The sequence below is a fragment of the Dasypus novemcinctus genome, chromosome 11 (assembly GCF_030445035.2).
Source record: "Dasypus novemcinctus isolate mDasNov1 chromosome 11, mDasNov1.1.hap2, whole genome shotgun sequence".
In the NCBI taxonomy this organism is placed as follows: domain Eukaryota; kingdom Metazoa; phylum Chordata; class Mammalia; order Cingulata; family Dasypodidae; genus Dasypus; species Dasypus novemcinctus.
In genome coordinates, this window is record NC_080683.1 from 74,869,955 (window position 1) to 74,888,514 (window position 18,560).

Consider the following 18,560-nt stretch of genomic DNA (forward strand, 5'->3'; position numbering starts at 1 on the left):
ATGCCATAGTTGTTAGATCCCTCTGGATTCGGGGCTATTGCTCCATTGTTGGAAGCTACCATGTGTATTTTTATTACTCCTTAGCTGCAAATTCTATAGCCTGCGAACTTCATTTCTAAGCCATCAAGTCCTTTTGTGAGACATCAGACTGGGAGAGGATATTTTACCCATGCCTGGGCAATGCACATTCTATGGAGCAGTTATTGAGTCCTTATTCAACAGTAATTCTCTGGGCACTAATAAAAACAGGTTGGTTTCCTGCCCCCTGGAGACTACTGGCTCACGTTAAAATGACCAAGAGAGAAGAACTTTGAGGAAAAGATCAGGTCGCCAAAAATGCAGTCAAGTAATGGTCCTTGGTCTCTCATCCCTTGTCCTCTCCAGGCCACTGGGAGTGGAGGATGGAGAGCAGACAGGGGAGGTGCTATACACTAGAGGTCAGGTAGAAAGAGTTCCACAGTAAAAATAAAAAACAAAAAACAAAAACAGTAAAAAACCCATTAGTCTATAAAGAGATGATTTTGCATTTGAATGGCATATAAACCATTAAGTGGTAGTTCAGGTCTTAATTATCAGTGATTAGATCTGTGGCCTTTGCTCTCTCCTAGACAGACACCCATCATTTACTGATAATGAATTATGGTAATTCCATTGTTGAGGATAATTCATGATGTTAACTGGCAATTAAAAAGAAATAAAGTGTTTCTAGACAATAGATATTCTGTATACTACAAAGAGAATACTGAAGCAAACAGTGTATTTATTTGGGCATAGGTCCTAGGGCAGTGAAAACACACTGTATTTATTATTGCTTTTTTTAACATAAAGTGACAATATATAAATTAAATAGAAAGTATATAATTTCTAACTCTACAACTTGCATTCATGTTTAGGTCTAATTTATGTTCAGATTTCTTGTTGCTAGACTTCATTAGATTTCTCATAACCCAAACACTTTAAATAAAAAATGTAGATTAGTGATGATTCTGGCTAACACGTTTCCATATGGTTATCATGGCTATGTCTAAAGCTCAATAATTTGAGGAATGGTCAAATAAACTATGATAGTCCAGAGTACCATGCAACATATGATATAGTTGTTACAAATCATAGTTTGGAAAAATATCTATCAAATGGGAAAAATACAGTATTAAGCAAAATAAAGAATATTGACCATGTATATAGCATGATTCCAAATTTGTTTAAACATTTGCTTTAAAATATAAAGATAGTGGTTATCAGAGGTTCTGGGGGGATGGGGAGGGAAGAATAGGTGAAACATAGGGCATTTTTAGGACATTGAAATTGTTCTGCATGATATTGCAAAGATGAATACAGGCCATTAGACATTTTGTCAAAACTTATAATATTGTGTGGAGCAAAGTGTAAACCATAAGGTAAACTATAGACCTTGGTTAGTAGCAATGCTTCAATATTTGTTCATCAATTGTAAAAAATGTAACACACCAATGTAAGATGTTATTAATAGGGGGAAATGTGAGGGGGGAGAGGGTGGGGTATATGGGGAACCCCTATACTTTTCATGTAACTTTTCTGTAATCTAAAACATCTTTAAAAATAAAGTTTATTATATGAAAACAATTATGCAGGAGTAATATGTCAAGGTTTCATAGTGATCATCTATTTGCTATTAATAGTAGTATGACTGATCTTTACTTTATTCCTTTGTATTTTTCTATTAAAAATTTTCTATTAAAAACATGTTTACCTTTTGCAATCAGAAAAAAAATTAATTAAATAAAACTAATAAAACATAAAGCCACACATCCAGGCTGTTGAGCCATTCATTTGCCAGCTTGATCTAAAATCCATTTCCCACCCTTCCCCAGGCTTGAAGCCAGACTATTTCTATTCCCATCACTGCTGTTGGTATCTCAGGCTGTGGCTGCATTCTATGTCCCTGGCTTCCTCCTGCAGCACTCAGTCCATGGTACTGGCTCCCAAAAGTCAGCTCCCACTGTGATGACAGCTCCCACCAGGCAGCCTGGACTCATGGGATTTGTAAAACCACCTTCACTCTTGGTCACTCCAGTTTGGGGCATGGATGGGGTTGGAGGGGTAGAGGTGGAGACAGTGAAAGAATGTAGCAGTGCTCTTGTTAATTTGGTTAACTCTGGGTTGCCACAACAATTCCTGTTTGGCATTTAACTTTTGTGAGCCAACTCCAACAGTTTAGTAGTGATTTCCTGAAGCTCAGTGTTGCAGAATTCTGAAGTCTCACACAGGTACTAGAAAAGAGATTTGTGTGATTAGAGATGCCCAGCAAGAGTGGGAGAGTTTAGAGTGGAGTAACATATTTGTTCAACCCTTGTCTAAATACATAGTATGATATAAGGGAAAGTGAACGCAACTGGGGATTCTGTTTTCATTTAAGTGCTTTCACTTATTGCATCCTTGGACAAGTTGTTCAACCCCGTTAGAGTCCAAACTTCACTTTGTGCAATGGCCCGCTGGACCACAGCAGTGAGATCCTCCCATCTGCATTCCAGTGAATTAGAACAGATGTGGCTGTGTGGTGCTCTAGTATCTGAAATGTAGAGCTGACTCAACCCCAACAAGAGCCTGTGTATGACTGACACTCTGGGAACAAGAGAGAGAGAGATTACTAGTTATGATTTAAGCTAGGTGAGAAAAAGGAAGAGACCTCTGCTCTAAAGCATCTCCCCTCTCTGTCTGTCTCAGCAACTGGAACCCCACCATTAGACAATATTCACACTGTCCCTCTTGTAATCTCTGCAGAAGATGTTGATGCCATTGGGAGGGTTAAAAAGTAGGGTGTTTTCATAATTTGTAACTTAGTGCAAATTATGACAGGGAGATGAGGGCAGGGAATGACAGAAAGGGAACTTTTTATTTATCAGAGGATAAGACATTCCTTAGAGAGTCTCTGTCCATTTGAAGAGGCCCCTCAGTAGACAGGAGAAGGATGTCTTCAGGACATGGAGGTGGGGACCTATGAAGAAAAAATGTCATCTCCTTTACCTCCTTTATCGAAGTATTTCCCCAGGGCCCATTTGTGTCTCTCAAAGGTATGGCAGACTAGTAATGATTTGGCCTTACTTCTTTTTAGTCGCCTTCTAAATACCCAATCGCTTCTTGATTTTTAAAAGTGTCACACTGAACAGCTTATTCTTGATGCTCTACTTCCTAAATTTAAATTTTTTACATGTTTCTGGTCTTCATTGAGCAAATTCATCAATTAGTTCACTCACATCACTAATGATCTTACTGTCTTAGTTCTATTGACTATTGATCTTACTTATGGTTCTATTAATCCTCTTCTGATACAAAAGTCTTACCATAGATGAAAAATTCATGAAATCTTATTTGAACAGTATCTATTTTCCCTTGTTTTAGTGTAGTTTTGATTATTTTAATTGTGCCACCCATCTATTAAGAAGGTAACAAAAAATCATGGGAAGGCAAAATAAAAACATAAATAAAAATTACCTCAAAATTTTTGGAGATTTGCTTGCAAAATAAAGTGCCTAGCAATAAAAAGTTAAAATTAAGTTGTTTCCAAATGATTTTTGAAAGGTTAAAATATTCATTTTAAAGAGTCCATTAATGTTCTTTTATCTATTTTCTCACATAACTCTAAAATGGTAATGATACGAAAAAATGATAGATATTTTACAATCATTGCAAACAAATTAGTATAATGCCTCGGGTTTTCTTTGTCCACCTAAGTGACTATTAACTCTATGTTGAGAATCTGTTTCCTTGCATTATTAGCTCAGCATTGACTTTTAGGAGAGTTCATATTCCACATTCCTTCCCTTTTTTCCAACTGTGTCTCCATAGAAGGAAAAGTAGGCAGGTGCACCAGACAAACATGGATGAGGTTGAAACTGCCCTAAGGACTGGCTGGTTTCCAGTGCCCCATAAAACATGCCTTCAGGGCTAGTGAGCTGATCTAACATCTCTTATATATGCCATGGTTTCTCCCTACATTTGTGGCTGCACCATCTCAGAAAGCCAGTTCCCCTTTTCTCAGGTTCTTACCTTTTTACTTAGCACTCCTGTCTCCTTGAGTCTTCTCAGGAATCTTTGATCATGTCCATTTCCTTTCCTGGGACTTACTATTCGAACCTACTCTTGTTTTCCTTTTGGTTGTTTTTAATGACTTGTATTATTTTTCTACTTATTTCCCATGTTTAAATCTTATCTTCTTTAATAGACTATAAGCTTTTTGGAGGCAGACAATGCCATAATATTTCTTTAGTATTTTCATAATCCCTAGGACATAGGACCGTGATGGATATGCAATGGGTATTTAATTATACATATTGAGTTGACATTATTTTTCCCCAACACTGTTTTTAATTATTTTGTTTAAAAGGCTGTAGATTCATAAACCATTTTCCTGGACATATTAAGAAACAACTTGAATTCATTAAAAATAGAATCCATAATTTTTTGTGAAAATATTGTGAAAATATTTTTCAATTATGAATGGTGTAAAAACAATAAGAGCTTTGGCCCTCTGCATTTACCTGTAGATACACTTACCTGAGAGAGTGATAATGAATTTTGTAAAGGGACTGCTAATGAGCAGCCACTGGGGGACAGGGACCACCTTATGAGCTTTCCAAGCAACAATGACAGTAACTGCTAGCCACCAGCAACACCCTGAGAACTACTCTTGCTCCCACTTGGCCTTGGGAGGACTCTTCTAACTACATGGTGAATCCACTTACTACCTTTCTAATTTTCATCATTTCTTTGTTTGAAGGAAATAGCCTGGAATTTGGAATCCCAGGACCTGCATTCAAGTGCTGGGACTACCACTTACTAGCTGGGTGATGCTGGATGAGTTACTTTCCTGACTCTTTTTCTTCAAATAGGGATAATAACAGAACTTCTGTTTTGAGGTGTAAGTGACTTTACAAGTAAGGTTGTAAATGTAATGGGTTCCACAAATGTTTGCTGTAATTATGTGCTAATACTACAAAACACTATTAGATAGTACTCGAGAATAATATCTTTTATAAAATATAAATATGGAAAACATTTTTAAAATGGTGGTTATAAGTATGATTGAAGTATAGGACAAAAAATGGGAATGTCTTGTATTGATTAAAGGCCAGTAAAGCTTACATGTAAAAATAATCAAGATAGCAATGACATCAAGTAGCAATGGAGCCCCTGCACTAATTCTAAGTCCATTTTGCCAAATCCATGGGAAAATGTCATCTGTTCTTATTCTCCAGGCTAAACACTATATTCTGGGTTTGAGAGAACAGAGGAACTTACCTGAGGGAGAAGGGGGACGTGGAGCGAAGGCAGGATGTACTGGGCAGCAGCTGTCTCTCTGCGTGGCCTATAAGGGGATGGTCTTTTTTGAGGGGAAGAGCCACTGTCTAAGAGCCCATGCATCTCCTTATCATCAGGCAGAAGCTGTCTGACCATGTGAGTGATAAAGAGTCTCTTTCATCGCCAAAATAAGCCAGCTTCCTGGGAAAACTCTTATTGCCAGAAAAGAATATGGTTTCATTGCAGTTTTCAACACCTGCCTGGAGTCCACTCCCAGAGGTCCTGAGTTAATTGGTCCGGGGTGCAACTGTACATTAGGATATTTAAAAGTCCTCAGGAGATTATAATATGCAGCTAGGAATCATTGCTCTAAAAATTCACTGACCCAGCAGTAAGCATTGGCCTAAGTTTTACCAATCTGAAATCTGCCAGTTGGATTTCACTTCATATACAATAAAAGTAACTACAAAATCTTCGTTATCAAAACCTGATTTCTTTAAACTAAACAGTACAGGGGAAAAGAATCCATTTAGGGAGTACAGAATGTGGCTCCCTAAATTATGGAACAAAAGAAAAAGCCCTTACCTTATTATAGTGACTACAGTGAGGATGTTGCCAACAAGCCCTGTTGAACAGATAATCCCAAGCATGGAAGGGAGGATGACTGTATCCACGAGGCTGGGTATTTGATAAGCAGACTCTTTGTTCAAGGATTTGTTCAAAGTTTCAGCTGAGGTGTTCCAACAAGATGAGTGAAGTGAACTCATTGTTCATGAACTTCCAGCGGTTAAAGCTTTGAAGTAATAGTGATTTATTTAATGAATATGGTAGTAAAAGCAGTTTACTTTCAAAGGCATACTCTCAAAAAAAGCTTTCCTTTACTTCATTAAAAAACATTTTTTGGGGCCTAATTTGTACCAAGAAACATGCAGCATGAAATTTAAGGATGAATATGGTTGGCCTCTATTTGTAAGGATTTCACAGAGTACTAGAGGAGATACGTAAACAGATTACAAAACATATGAGAAGAATCATGTAGTATGTACATTTTATCATTGTGTATGCTTTGAGCATAGCTGACAGTCACCCAGCACACATCAGTACCAGCTGTGTACTTTTGGCATGTGTTTTTATTGGCTTGTGTATCCATTCTTGTTGGCTAATACTCCCATGGTATTGGCTGTTAAATATATCCTCTATATCTGCTACTGAAGAGCACTGGAAACATCTAACTCTGATTGTTTAGGAATGGAATGGGATAAGGCTTCAAGATTATTCCTGACCTATCTTGAAGGATGAGGAAAACTAAGTTCAACAAGAACAACTGGGGAAAGGGAAAAGTGTTATAGAAATAAACAAAAAATAAAAAATCTAGAAAAAAAATCTAACAAAAGTACGTAAGATACCTGCAGAAAATTATAGAACTTTATTGACAGAGATAAAGAAAACCCAAGTAAATGGAGAAAAATACCATGTTAATGGATTAGAACATTTATTTTTCTATGGATGTCATTTCTTCCCAAATCAATTTATAGATTCAACACAACAAAAATCCCAACAGCTTTTGTGAAACAGGGTGACAAGTTATTTCTGAAATTTAATTAAAATATAAAGGGCTAACAATAGCAAATAAAATAATTTGGTTGGAAAAAAGATAGCTAGATAGGAGGATATCTAGATAGATATGACAGCTAGAAGGATTCAAAATACCCACAAGCAGAAAAGTTAATTTAGGAGGGTTAAAAATTACATCTAAAAGGCAAAACTGCCTAGCTTTTAGGAGAGAATATAGACAAGTATCTTTATGATCTTGGGGTAAAAAGGACTTTTTAAACAAGATGCAAAAAAAATAGGGGTTTAGGACAGTATTGAAAACCATGTTCATCAAAGGACATCATTAAGAAAGAGAAAAGACAAGCCTCAGAATGGAAGAGATATTTCTAAAACATAACACAAGGCTCTTGTTCAGAATATATTTAAAAATCTACAGAAGCCAATAGAAAAGACAATGAAACAGAAAAAAATGGCAAGAGTCTTTAATAGGCATTTACAAAACAGGTATCTAAAAGGTCAATAAACATCTTCAAAAATATTGAAATTTTTGGTGGTAAGAGAAGATAAATTAAAATCACAATAGGACACCTCTACTACTTATCAGATTATATATATCTGATTATATACAGCAGATTGGTAAAAATCTTCAAGTCTGAAAGTTCCAAATGTTGGTAAGGATGTGGAAACACAGAAACTCCCACCCTAGTGGGAAAATAAATTGATACACTACTGTGAAAAACACTGAGGCATTATTTTTAATTACATATTATCATATGACTTTGAAACCCCCCAGGTGGGATATACCTAGAGCTATACCTGTTTATGTACATCAGGAAAAGTGTTCCAGAATGTTCACAGAAATATTGATTTTAAATACCTTAAACCATAAACAATCAAAATGCCCACTGTTCACACAATACTTGGATGAATCTAATAACTAACGTTGGACAAAAAGCAGGAGCTCATTTAGTATAACTCCATTTATACAGAATTTTAAAACTAGTCTCTGTTATTAGGGATACATGTAAAGATAGTAAATGTTTAAAGAAATATATAAAGATTAATACAAAAGTCAAAATAATGGTTAGCTCTGAAGGCAGGTTGTGATTGGTAAAGGATTCATCGGGGACCAAGAGGTGATTTTTAAATTTTTTTGCCCTTGATGGTCAGTATTTTATGCATGATTTTGAAGGTTATATTTACAGTAAAAATATTTTTAAAAAACTGGTCTAACAGCAGACCATACAGTTTCAAGGCAATAATCTAAACCCCTGTTGTGTATTCTTTAATACTGTAATTATCTTCTTTTAAATTTTCTTACTCTGACTCTGTTCTTTTACTTTTCTCTTTAGTTATTTTAAACTTCAAAAATCAGCTAATATAAATATTGACTTTGATTATGTTTCTGTTATGCTGAAAACTGATGCCAAAACGTATGTGAAATTTAGTAAAAGAGGCGTTTTCAGGCAAAACAGCTGTACGCGACTGATTGGGGGAACTCATGGAAGGGTTTCATATGGAGAAACATATTCACAGTCAATCATGTCAAGTTGTTTTGAAAACACCAAATGTGGCTATTCAAAAAAGCCAAGATGATTGATTTTCATTTTCATCTTGCTATTTAGCATCATTGAAAACTAGTGTTTAGGAGAGACTTTGAGGAACACATAAAAATCCAGTGTTTAAGAATTATAATTAAAGACATGGAAATTAACCTTTTGACAAATGGGTTTTAAGCATTTCTGTGAGCTTAAAAAGGAAATATGGATTTTAATATTCAAATTAATAGGTTTGGGGGATACATGCATTTTTGGAAATGATGGTTTCTATTTAAGACATAGATAAGCTTTTCCCAGTGAATTATGTATAGCAGTAACTATTATCTCCCAAATCATTGTGTATTTCTGTATCAATTCTCCAAATCTGCAGGAATTGGGCTCCCCAAGTTTTATCTTACATGTACACTAATAAGTGTGTTTTTAAGACTGTTAATCTCATATGTAAGATTTGGGAGTATAAACTGTTTGGCTACATGTTCATTTTGTTAATATTTAACAAAACAATTGCAAACTCAGAGGGCTTACCTGTTATAGACAGCTTCTAGTCTACAGACCCAAGCTCTTCAGTCTTATCCTTCTATCTCTCTGTGTTTCTTGATTTGTCACTCAGCTCTCAGGTCCTCTGAGGAACATGAGAGATTCAGAGTAGAAAAGGAAGAAATCTCTAAAATAATGCTATGTATGGAAAGAACTCTGAAAGTAAACTGCAATGTTTAACCTATAACCTTTACTGATACCACTAAAAACGGACAGAGTAAAACCCCTGGTACCTTGGCGGCCACTGGTCTTTTTCAGTGTCAAAACTGCACACTGAAAATCCCCTGGAATTAGAAGAAAAGGCAAATGGAAGTATTTTTTTTTTTTTGGTCTTTTTTAATTTTTTTAATGTTATATTAAAAAAATATGAGGTCCCCATATAACCCCCACTCCCCTCACCCCACTCCTCCCACCATAACAACCTCCTCCATCATCATGAGACATTCATTGCACTTGGTGAATACATCTCTGAACACCGCTGCACCTCATGGTCAATGGTCCACACTATAGCCCACACTCTCCCACAGTCCACCCAGTGGGCCATGGGAGGACATACAATGTCCGGTAACTGTCCCTGCAGCACCACCCAGGACAACTCCAACACCCAAAAATGCCCCCACATCACATCTCTTCCTCCCACTCCCTACCCTCAGCAGCCACCATGGACACTTTCTCCACACCAATGCCACATTTTCTTCGATTACTAATCACAATACTTCATGTATAGAATATCAGTAAGTCCACTCTAATCCATACTCTATTCCTCCATCCTGTGGACCTTAGAATGGTTGTGTCCACTCCACATCTATGTCGAGAGGGGGCTTAGATTCCACATGGATGCTGGATGCAATTCTCCTACTTCAGTTGCAGGCAAACTTGGCTCCCTGGTGTGGTGGTTGACCTTCTTCAACTCCATGTTAGCTGAGTGGGGTAAGTCCCATAACCCAGAGTGTAGGAGTTGCAAGTCTGTTGAGGCTCAGGGCCTGGCTATCACATGGTCAGTCCAGAGACTCAGGTCCCCTGGGTATATACTAAACCCCAGCACCAACTACAGATCCAGTAAAAGTAACAGGAGAGGCTTGTGAACAAAGATCACATCTGAGTTCAGCTCCATCACACAGAAACACAAACTCCAAAGTAGGGCCAACTGACATGGCACTGAACTCCATCTGCCATGACCATAGAACCTGTGGGTCTCTGTAGCCCTCCGAAGAACCAATACCCGGGGTTATAACTACTTTATCCATCTCTGGCACTCTGCTGAGGTGTGCATAAGGGCAACCCCTCTGATAACCTCCTGGCTCTTTTTAGAGACTCATAGCCATATAAACTCATTTGTCCTTTCCATTTTTCCCTTTTATTCAGGTAAAAAGCATTTTTAACTACTGGTATTATATGTAGATTGAGATATTCTGCTGGTCCAAGTTGACCCTTTTATTCAAGGTCATTTTCTAGTTACATCATCAGCTGGAACTTGGTAGTAATCCCTCAGCGCCAGGGAGGCTCGTCCCCGGGAGTCATTTCCCACGCTGGGGGGTGGGGGGGGGAAGGCAACACATTTACATGCTGAGTTTGGCTTCGAGACTGGCCACATTTGAGCAACACAGAGGCTCTCAGGAGGTATCTCTTAGGCACCCTGCAGCTCGAAGCCTTGTTCTTACTTCAGGTGAACAGGCTCACAAGCATAGTCATTAGTATCAAGGGCTCATTGTTGGACCTTCCTTCTTTTTTGGTCTTGGCCGTTGCACTTGGGGGGTTGTTGCTCTTCCTTTAGGGACAGTGATAGAGCTCCCCTGGCTAGGAACTCAGCACTCCCTCAGTTTTTGTTTTTAATTGTATCCACTATGAAAATATACAAACATTTTTATGTACCCTGGATATATGCCCTGTAGAACTCCCTGCCAACCATGTGTCCCCTGTCAATAACATCCCACACCAGTATTCCTCTGCTGCCATTGTTGAACCTCTCTGTGATCCAAAACTTCCTGAAAAGTGAAGCCCAATATATTGCCAGGTTCCATTAATAGTAAAATGGAATATAGTGATGAGTTTAAAGGTTAGATATAGAATACATATTAATTTAGAAAAATTGAGGTAAAAATAAATTGGGGTATCAAAAAATTTAAAAATGCAAAAGCTTTATTTTTGATATTTTGCCTTCCATCACTACAATAAGTGTTGCCCTGTATGCAAATTGGCAAGGCAATAACTTCCATCTTTTCCTCAGTGTCTACGTCCTTTCTTATTCTTTCCTTTTTTCCCCTAATTATTAAGCTTATCTTCACAAAAGTTTTAGATCACAGTAATTCATATATACAACATACAGTACTCCCACATATCCAACGTAAAACCCCTTTCCCTTCCACAGCAACAATCTTTTTACATGTTCATACTATATTTACTGAAACTGATGTACAGATATTGAGACAATAGCTTTCAAACAAGGTAACATTTGGGTTTGCATTGTGGTTTATATTTTAGACTATACAATTTTCTAAATTTTTAGTTATCTTATGTTTTAAATTATGATTTGCATTTTAGTCTATCAGCCACTATACATTTTTGGTGTAATTTAACATGTCTTATATCCATTCTTGTGTAATTTTGTGGAACACTTCTATTGCCCACACAGTTACATTGATTCCATCTATTCAATATCTCTTTCCCCCTCCCCTCAGGGCCCAGTGACAGTCAATCTTCATTGCTTGAAGGGCCATGTTCAGAGATACTTGCAACAGTGTTGAGGGCTTGACATGCTCAACTGCCCTAATGCATTGGGAGCCACCATTTCTCTTGAGAGATACAATTCCCTCTATTTGAGAACATCAGTCCTCCCCAGGATGTGGGTATACCTTCACTCTCACTATATGGGTCTCTATCCAAAGATATAACCCACTATGGCAAAATAGCACTCACACACTCCCCAGGAGCCTTTCCTGCCTCAGATTATCCCCTTTAAGCATCTTAAACAAGTAACCTTCCTTATTATATTTTTGAAAAAGTTTTCTCAGCATTATACTCTCAGCCAAATACCTGACAATCTCCTATGTTCGTATGTTGCCCCACCCTCCCCCCAATTTCTTGGGCTATATTCCCCATCCTCCCATCCCTAGCCCCCCTCAAGCCCGCAAAGCCCCACCCAAAGGTAACCCTATGCCCCCATTTTATCCCTTCCTTGTACAAATACTTACCTCCAGCTTATCATAGAATTCACCCATGTAGATGTCAGCTTACATCCTTCCTCTACTCCCCAATTTCCTTTAAGCCTATCATCCACTCTCTAGCTCTCTGAGGCAGCTTGGTTTACTTATTTCATATCATTGAGGTCATGTAGTATTTGTCCTTCAATGCCTGGGTTGCTTCACTCAACATAAGGTTCTCAAGATTCACACATGTTATCACGTGTATTTGTAGTGTATTCGTTCTTAAAGCCGAGTAGTATTCCATTGTATGTATATACCCCATTTTATTTATCCATTCATCTGTTGATGGGCATTTGGGTTGATTCCAACTTTTGGCAATAGAAAACAATGCTGCTATGAACATTGGTGTGCATATATCGGTTTGTGTCCTTGTTTTCAGTTCTACTGTGTATATACCCAGCAGTGGAATTGCTGGGTCATATGGCAAACCTATGGCTAGTTTTTTGAGAAACCGCCAAACTGTCCTCCAGAATGGCCAGATCCTTCCGCATTCCCACCAGCAGTGGATGAGTGTTCCCATTCCTCCACATCCTCTCCAGCATTTGTAGTCTTCTGTTTTTTTCATAGCTGCCAATCTTATGGGAGTAAGATGGTATCTCATTGTAGTTTTGATTTGCTTTTCCCTGATAGCTAGAGATTTGGAGCATTTTTTCATGTGCTTTTTGGCCATTTGTATTTCTTCCTTGGAGAAGTGTCTGTTTAAATCTTTTTCCCATTTTTTTCAATGGGTTGTTTGTCTTTTTATTTTCGAGATACAGGAGTTCTTTATATATGCAGGTTATAAGTCTCCTATCAGATATATGGTTACCAAATATTTTCTCCCATTGTGTAGGCTCTCTTTTCACTTTCTTGACAAACTCCTTTGAGGTGCAGAAGGCTTTAATTTTGAGGAAGTCCCATTTATCTATTTGTTCTTTTGCTGCTCGTGCCTTTGGTGTGAAGTTCATGAAGCCATTTCCTATTACAAGTTCCTGTAGATGCTTCCCTACATTGCTTTCCAAGGTATTTATGGTCTTGGCTCTTACATTGAGGTCTTTGATCCATCTTGAGTTGATTTTTGTATAAGGCATGAGTTGGTAATCCTCTTTCATTCATTTACATACGGATATCCAGTTCTCCAGGCACCATTTGTTGAAGAGGCCATTCTCTCCCAGTTGAGAGGGTTTGGTGGCTTTATTGAATATTATATGACTATATATATGAGGATCTATATCAGAACTCTCAGTTCGGTTCCATTGGTCTGTGTGTTTCTCCTTGTGCCAGTATGAGGCTGTGTTCACTACTGTAGTTTTGTAGTATGTTTTGAAGTCAGGTAGTGTGATTCCTCCAATTTCGTTATTCTTTTTCAATATGTCTTTCGCTATTCGAGGCCTCTTTCCTTTCCAAATAAATTTCATAGCTAGTTTTTCTAGTTCATTAAAGAATGCTGTGTTAATTTTTATTGGGATTGTCTTGAATGTGTAGATCAGTTTTGGTAGGATAGACATCTTAGTAACATTTAGTCTTCCTATCCATGAACAGGGAATATTCTTCCATTTATTTAGGTCTTCTTTGATTTCCTTGAACAGTGTTGTGTAGTTCTCTGTGTATAAGTTTTTACATCTTTAGTTAAACTTATTCCTAGGTATTTGATTTTTTTATTTACGATTGTAAATGCTATTTGTTTCTGCTCTTCAAGAAATACTAAAGGGTGTTCTGCAGGAACTTGCTCATTATTGGTGTACAGAAATGCTACTGATTTTTGCACATTGATCTTATAACCTGAGACTTTACTAAACTCATTTATGAGTTCTAGAAGCTTTGTTGTAACTTCTCAGGGTTTTCTATGTATAGGATCATTATCATCTGCAAATAATGAAATTTTGACTTCTTCCTTTCCAATTTGAATGCCTTTTATATCCGGTTCTTGCCTCAGTACTCAAGCAAGTACTTCTAAGACAATGTTAAATAGAAGAGGTGATAGTGGGCATCCTTGTCTTGTTCCTGATCTTAGAAGGAAAGATTTTAGGATTTCACCATTGTAAAGGATGTTGGCTGTGGGTTTTTCATATATACTCTTTATCATGTTCAGAAAATTTCCTTGTATTCCGATCTTTTGCAGTGTTTTTATCAAGAAAGGGTGCTGTATTTTGTCAAATGCTTTTTCTGCATCTATAGATATAATCATGTTGATTTTTTTCCTTCAATCTGTTTATATAGTGTATTACATTGATTGATATTCTTATGTTGAACCATCCTTGCATACCCAGAATGAATCCCACTTGGTCATGGTGTATAATTCGTTTAATGTGTTGTTGAATATGGTTAGCAAGTATTTTGTTGAGGATTTTTGCGTCTAGGTTCATTAGAGAAATTGGTCTGTAATTTTCCTTTCTTGTGGTGTCTTTGTTTGGCTTCGGTACTAGGGTAATGTTGGCATCATAGAATGAGTTAGGTAATGTTCCTTCTGTTTTGATTTTTTGGAAGAGTTTCAGCAGGATTGGTGTTAGTTCTTTCCGGAATGTTTTGTAGAATTCACCTGTGAAGCCGTATGGCCCGGGGCTCTTCTTAGTTGGGAGGTTTTTAATGACTGATTCTATCTCTTTACTTGTGATTGGTTTGTTGAGATCATCAATTTCTTCTTTCATCAATATAGGCTGCTTATGTGTTTCTAGGAATTTGTCCATTGCCTCTGAATTGTCATTTTCAAAGTATCCTCTTATGATAGTCTTTATTTCTGTGGGGTCAGTGGTGATAGCTCCTTTCTCATTTCTTATTTTGTGTATTTGCATCTTCTCTCTTTTTTTTTTTGGTTAGTCTAGCTAAGGGTTTGTCAATTTTATTGATCTTCTCAAATAACCAGCTCTTGGTTTTGTTTATCTTTTCAAGTGCTTTCTTATTTTCTATTTCATTTAGTTCTGCTCTTATCTTTGTTCTTTCTTTCTTTCTTCTTCCTGTGGGGTTACTTTGTTGTTTTTTTACTAATTCCTCCAAATGTGCAGCTAGTTCTTCAATTTTTGCTCTTTCTTTTTTTATGGTGTATGAATTTATGGCTATAAGTTTTCCTCTCAGTACTGCTTTTGCTGCATCCCATAAGTTTTGGTATGTTGTGTTATCATTTTCACTAGTTTCAAGGTAGTTATTAATTTCTTTTGAGATTTCCTCCATGCCCACTCTTTTTCTAAGAGTGTGCTGTTTAATTTCCATATCTTGGTGTGAAATCTGGCCCTCTGGCCCTTGCAGATTTCCAGTTTCACGCCACTGTGGTCAGAGATATTATTTTGTATGATTTTGATCTTTCTGAATTCATTGAGCCTTTCTCTGTGGCCTAGCATATGGTCTATCTTGGAGAATGATCCATGTGCACTTGAGAAAAATGTATATCCTGCTGTATTCGGGTGTAATGATCTGTATATGTCTATTAGATCCAGCTCCTCTAATATACTGTTCAAAGTTTTTGTTTCTTTATTGATTCTCTTTTGAGATGTTCTGTCCAAAGTTGATAGTGGTGTATTAAAGTCCCCCACTGTAACTGTAGAGGCATCTATTCTTTCACTTAGTTTTTCCAGTGTTTGCCTCACGTATTTGGAGGCGCCCTTGTTAGGTGCATAAATATTTATGATTGTTTGTTCTTCTTGAAAGATTATCCCTTTCACTAATATGTAGTATCTTTCTTTGTCTCTCACAATTGTTTCGCATTTAAAGTCTATTTTGTCTGATATTAATATAGCTACTCCTGCCTTTTTTTGGTTATTGTTTGCTTGTAAGATTGTTTTCCAGCCATTCACTTTCAACCTCCATGAATCCCTGGGTCTAAGATGTGTTTCCTGTAGACAGCATATAGATGTGTCATAATTCCTTATCCAGCCTTCCAGTCTGAATCTTTTGACAGATGAGTTTAATCCACTGACATTCAGTGTTATTACTTTCAAGGAATTATTTATGTGAGCCATATTTTGTTTGTTTTTTTCCTTCTCTTTTTGCCTTTTTTGTTGCTCTTACACTGTCCTCCAACTCTGCCTCTCCTGTTTTTTTTCTTTCTTCCTGCAGAACTCCCTTTAGTATTTCTTGAAGGCAGGGTTCTTGTTGGCATACTCTTTTAATTTCTGTTTATCTGTGAATATTTTGAACTCTCCATCATTTTTGAATGCTAGCTTAGCTGGGTAGAGTATTTTTTCTTTTTTTTAAAGATTTATTTATTCATTTCTCTCCCCTTCTGTTCTCTGTGTCTATTTGTTGTGTCTACTTTGTCCGCTTCTGTTGTTGTCAGCGGCATCTTTATGTTGTGTCATCTTGTTGTGTCAGCTCTCTGTGTGTGTGGCACCATTCCTGGGCAGCCTGCATTTTCTTTCACTCTGGGTGGCTCTCCTTAGAGGGTGCACTCCTTGCACGTGGGTCTCCCCTATACGGGGACACCCTTGCATGGCAGGGCACTCCTTGTATGCATCAGCACTGTGCATGAGCCAGCTCCACATGGGTCAAGGAGGCCCGGGGCTGGAAATTTTTTCTTTTAGTACTTTGACTATATCATACCACTGCCTTCTTGCCTCCATGGTTTAGATCAGAAATCAGCACTTAATCTTATGCAGTCTCCCTTGTGTGTGATGGTTCTCTTTTCTCTTGCTGCTTTTAGAATTTTCTCTTTGTCTTGACCATTGGGTAATTTGACAGGTATATGTCTTGGGGTTGGCCTGTTGGGATTAATGGTGTTTGGGGTGCATTGGGCTTCCTGGACATGTACATCCATCTCTCTCAGTAGATTTGGGAATTTTTCAGCCATTATTTCCTACAACACCCTTCTGTCCCCTTTCCCTTCTCTTCTCCTTCTGGGATGCCTATAATGCATATGTTTGTGCATTTTGCATTGTCATTCAGGTCCCTAAGTCCTAGCTGGATTTTTTCTATCTTTTTATTAATCAGTTCTACTATCTGTTTGATTGCAGATGTACTGTCTTCCACGTCGCTAATTCTCTCCTCTGCCTCTTCTAATCAGCTGCTATTTGCTGAGAGTGTATTTTTGATTTCTTGAACTGTGGTGTTCATCACCATCATATCTGTTATCTTTTTGCATATGTCTGCAATTTCCTCTCCAATGTTTTCTTCATATTATTAATCTCTTTACTTCATAAAGTTGGTCTCTAGTATATGTTTTGAGATCTTTAATTACTTTTCTGATGTTCTGCTCCCCTTCCTCAGTGTTGGTGTTTTTTTTTGTTTGTTTGTTTGTTTTTTTCTGTCTCTCTCTCCTTTAAATTGGAGGAGTATACCAGCTGTCTTGGGGAGAGTCTAGAAGAAAGGAGAGGTGAATCTGCTGAGAAAGCCCAATTTACCTAAATGTCCTGGGATAGGAAACTTGGTCTGGGAGAAGGTGGAGGCAGAAAATCAATTAGACCTCTCCTAACTCACCTAAGGGGGAGGGACTGTAGGAGGTGCTATCCAAGCTTCCAGTAGCATATTTGGGTTTTCTGGTGAGGTGTAGGTGATCTCATGCTGAAAATAAAGAGCCATAGTCTTCTGTGTTGAGTTGGTTCAACAAGGACCTACTTGATTCTCCTACCAGACCTCTCAGGGAGCTTTCCTGCTGCCCTGGGAGAGAGAGAAGTGAGGAAGGGAAAAAGGGGGAAGGTCAGATCCCTAAGTATATTATTTAACTGCAAAGAGGATTCCTAGCTTAAAATATTGGTTCTTTTTTTTATTTTTTTCTTGGTTGCTAATATTGAATTCTTTCCTGGTCTTTTCTCCTGTTTTATCCTCCAAGGTCATTTTTCATTTATTCAGTTTTTTTTCTCTTTTTCTTTTTCTTGCTTCTTCCCCCCTCCTTTTTCTTTGCCCACCCCTTTTCTCTTCTCTTTTTCCTTTCTTTTCTCTCTCTTTCTTCTTATTTTCTTTTCTTTTCTTTATATAATAGGTACTACAGGGGGCGCTTCACACTTGCTGTGTTTCCTCCTCCTCCATTTCCTCTTTACTGTGTGTATTGATTTTGACCACCTACACTACCTCCAATCACCCACATCTTTCTATCCTCCATCATCTACTGTTTCTCTTATATTCCACCTCTCTTTCTTTGGCCCCCAAATTGTCTCACTTTTAATTGCTAATACCTTTGTTTTGTTTTCTGTCTTTTATCCACTCTTGATATTATTGTCTTTCTTTTCTCATTCTCTCTCTCATGAAAACATTGACCTTTTAATTCATCCTATATTCCTCCCCATATTCAGTTGACTGTCTCATTATAGGTACTCTACTTACTGCTATAACTCTACACAACTTACATGAGTCTAATATCCATTCTCCCAGATCTCACATTGTTGCTCTGTTAACATTTATTAACAATACTACTTTATGCATTTTCTTTTCTTACTCATTTTGCTTTCCCTGGCCCTAATATTTTCCTTCCAAGTAAACTTAGCCATAACAAGGAAATAGAGTAAGAAGAACAAAGTGGTAAAGA

General features: G+C 37.5%; 1 protein-coding gene across 1 annotated transcript in view; it reads right to left on the reverse strand.

Annotated features, from left to right (window-relative positions):
- MCHR2 (melanin concentrating hormone receptor 2) overlaps positions 1-18,560 on the reverse strand; it is a 69,678-nt gene that overhangs the window by 19,038 nt on the left and 32,080 nt on the right. Inside the window, exons 2-3 of the mRNA XM_071218608.1 lie at positions 8,916-9,012; positions 5,863-6,070 (exon numbers count right to left, since the gene is read on the reverse strand). Of these exons, the coding sequence (XP_071074709.1) occupies positions 5,863-6,044 (182 nt within the window). The 5' untranslated portion in view covers positions 6,045-6,070; positions 8,916-9,012. The remainder of the gene's footprint in view (positions 1-5,862; positions 6,071-8,915; positions 9,013-18,560) is intronic.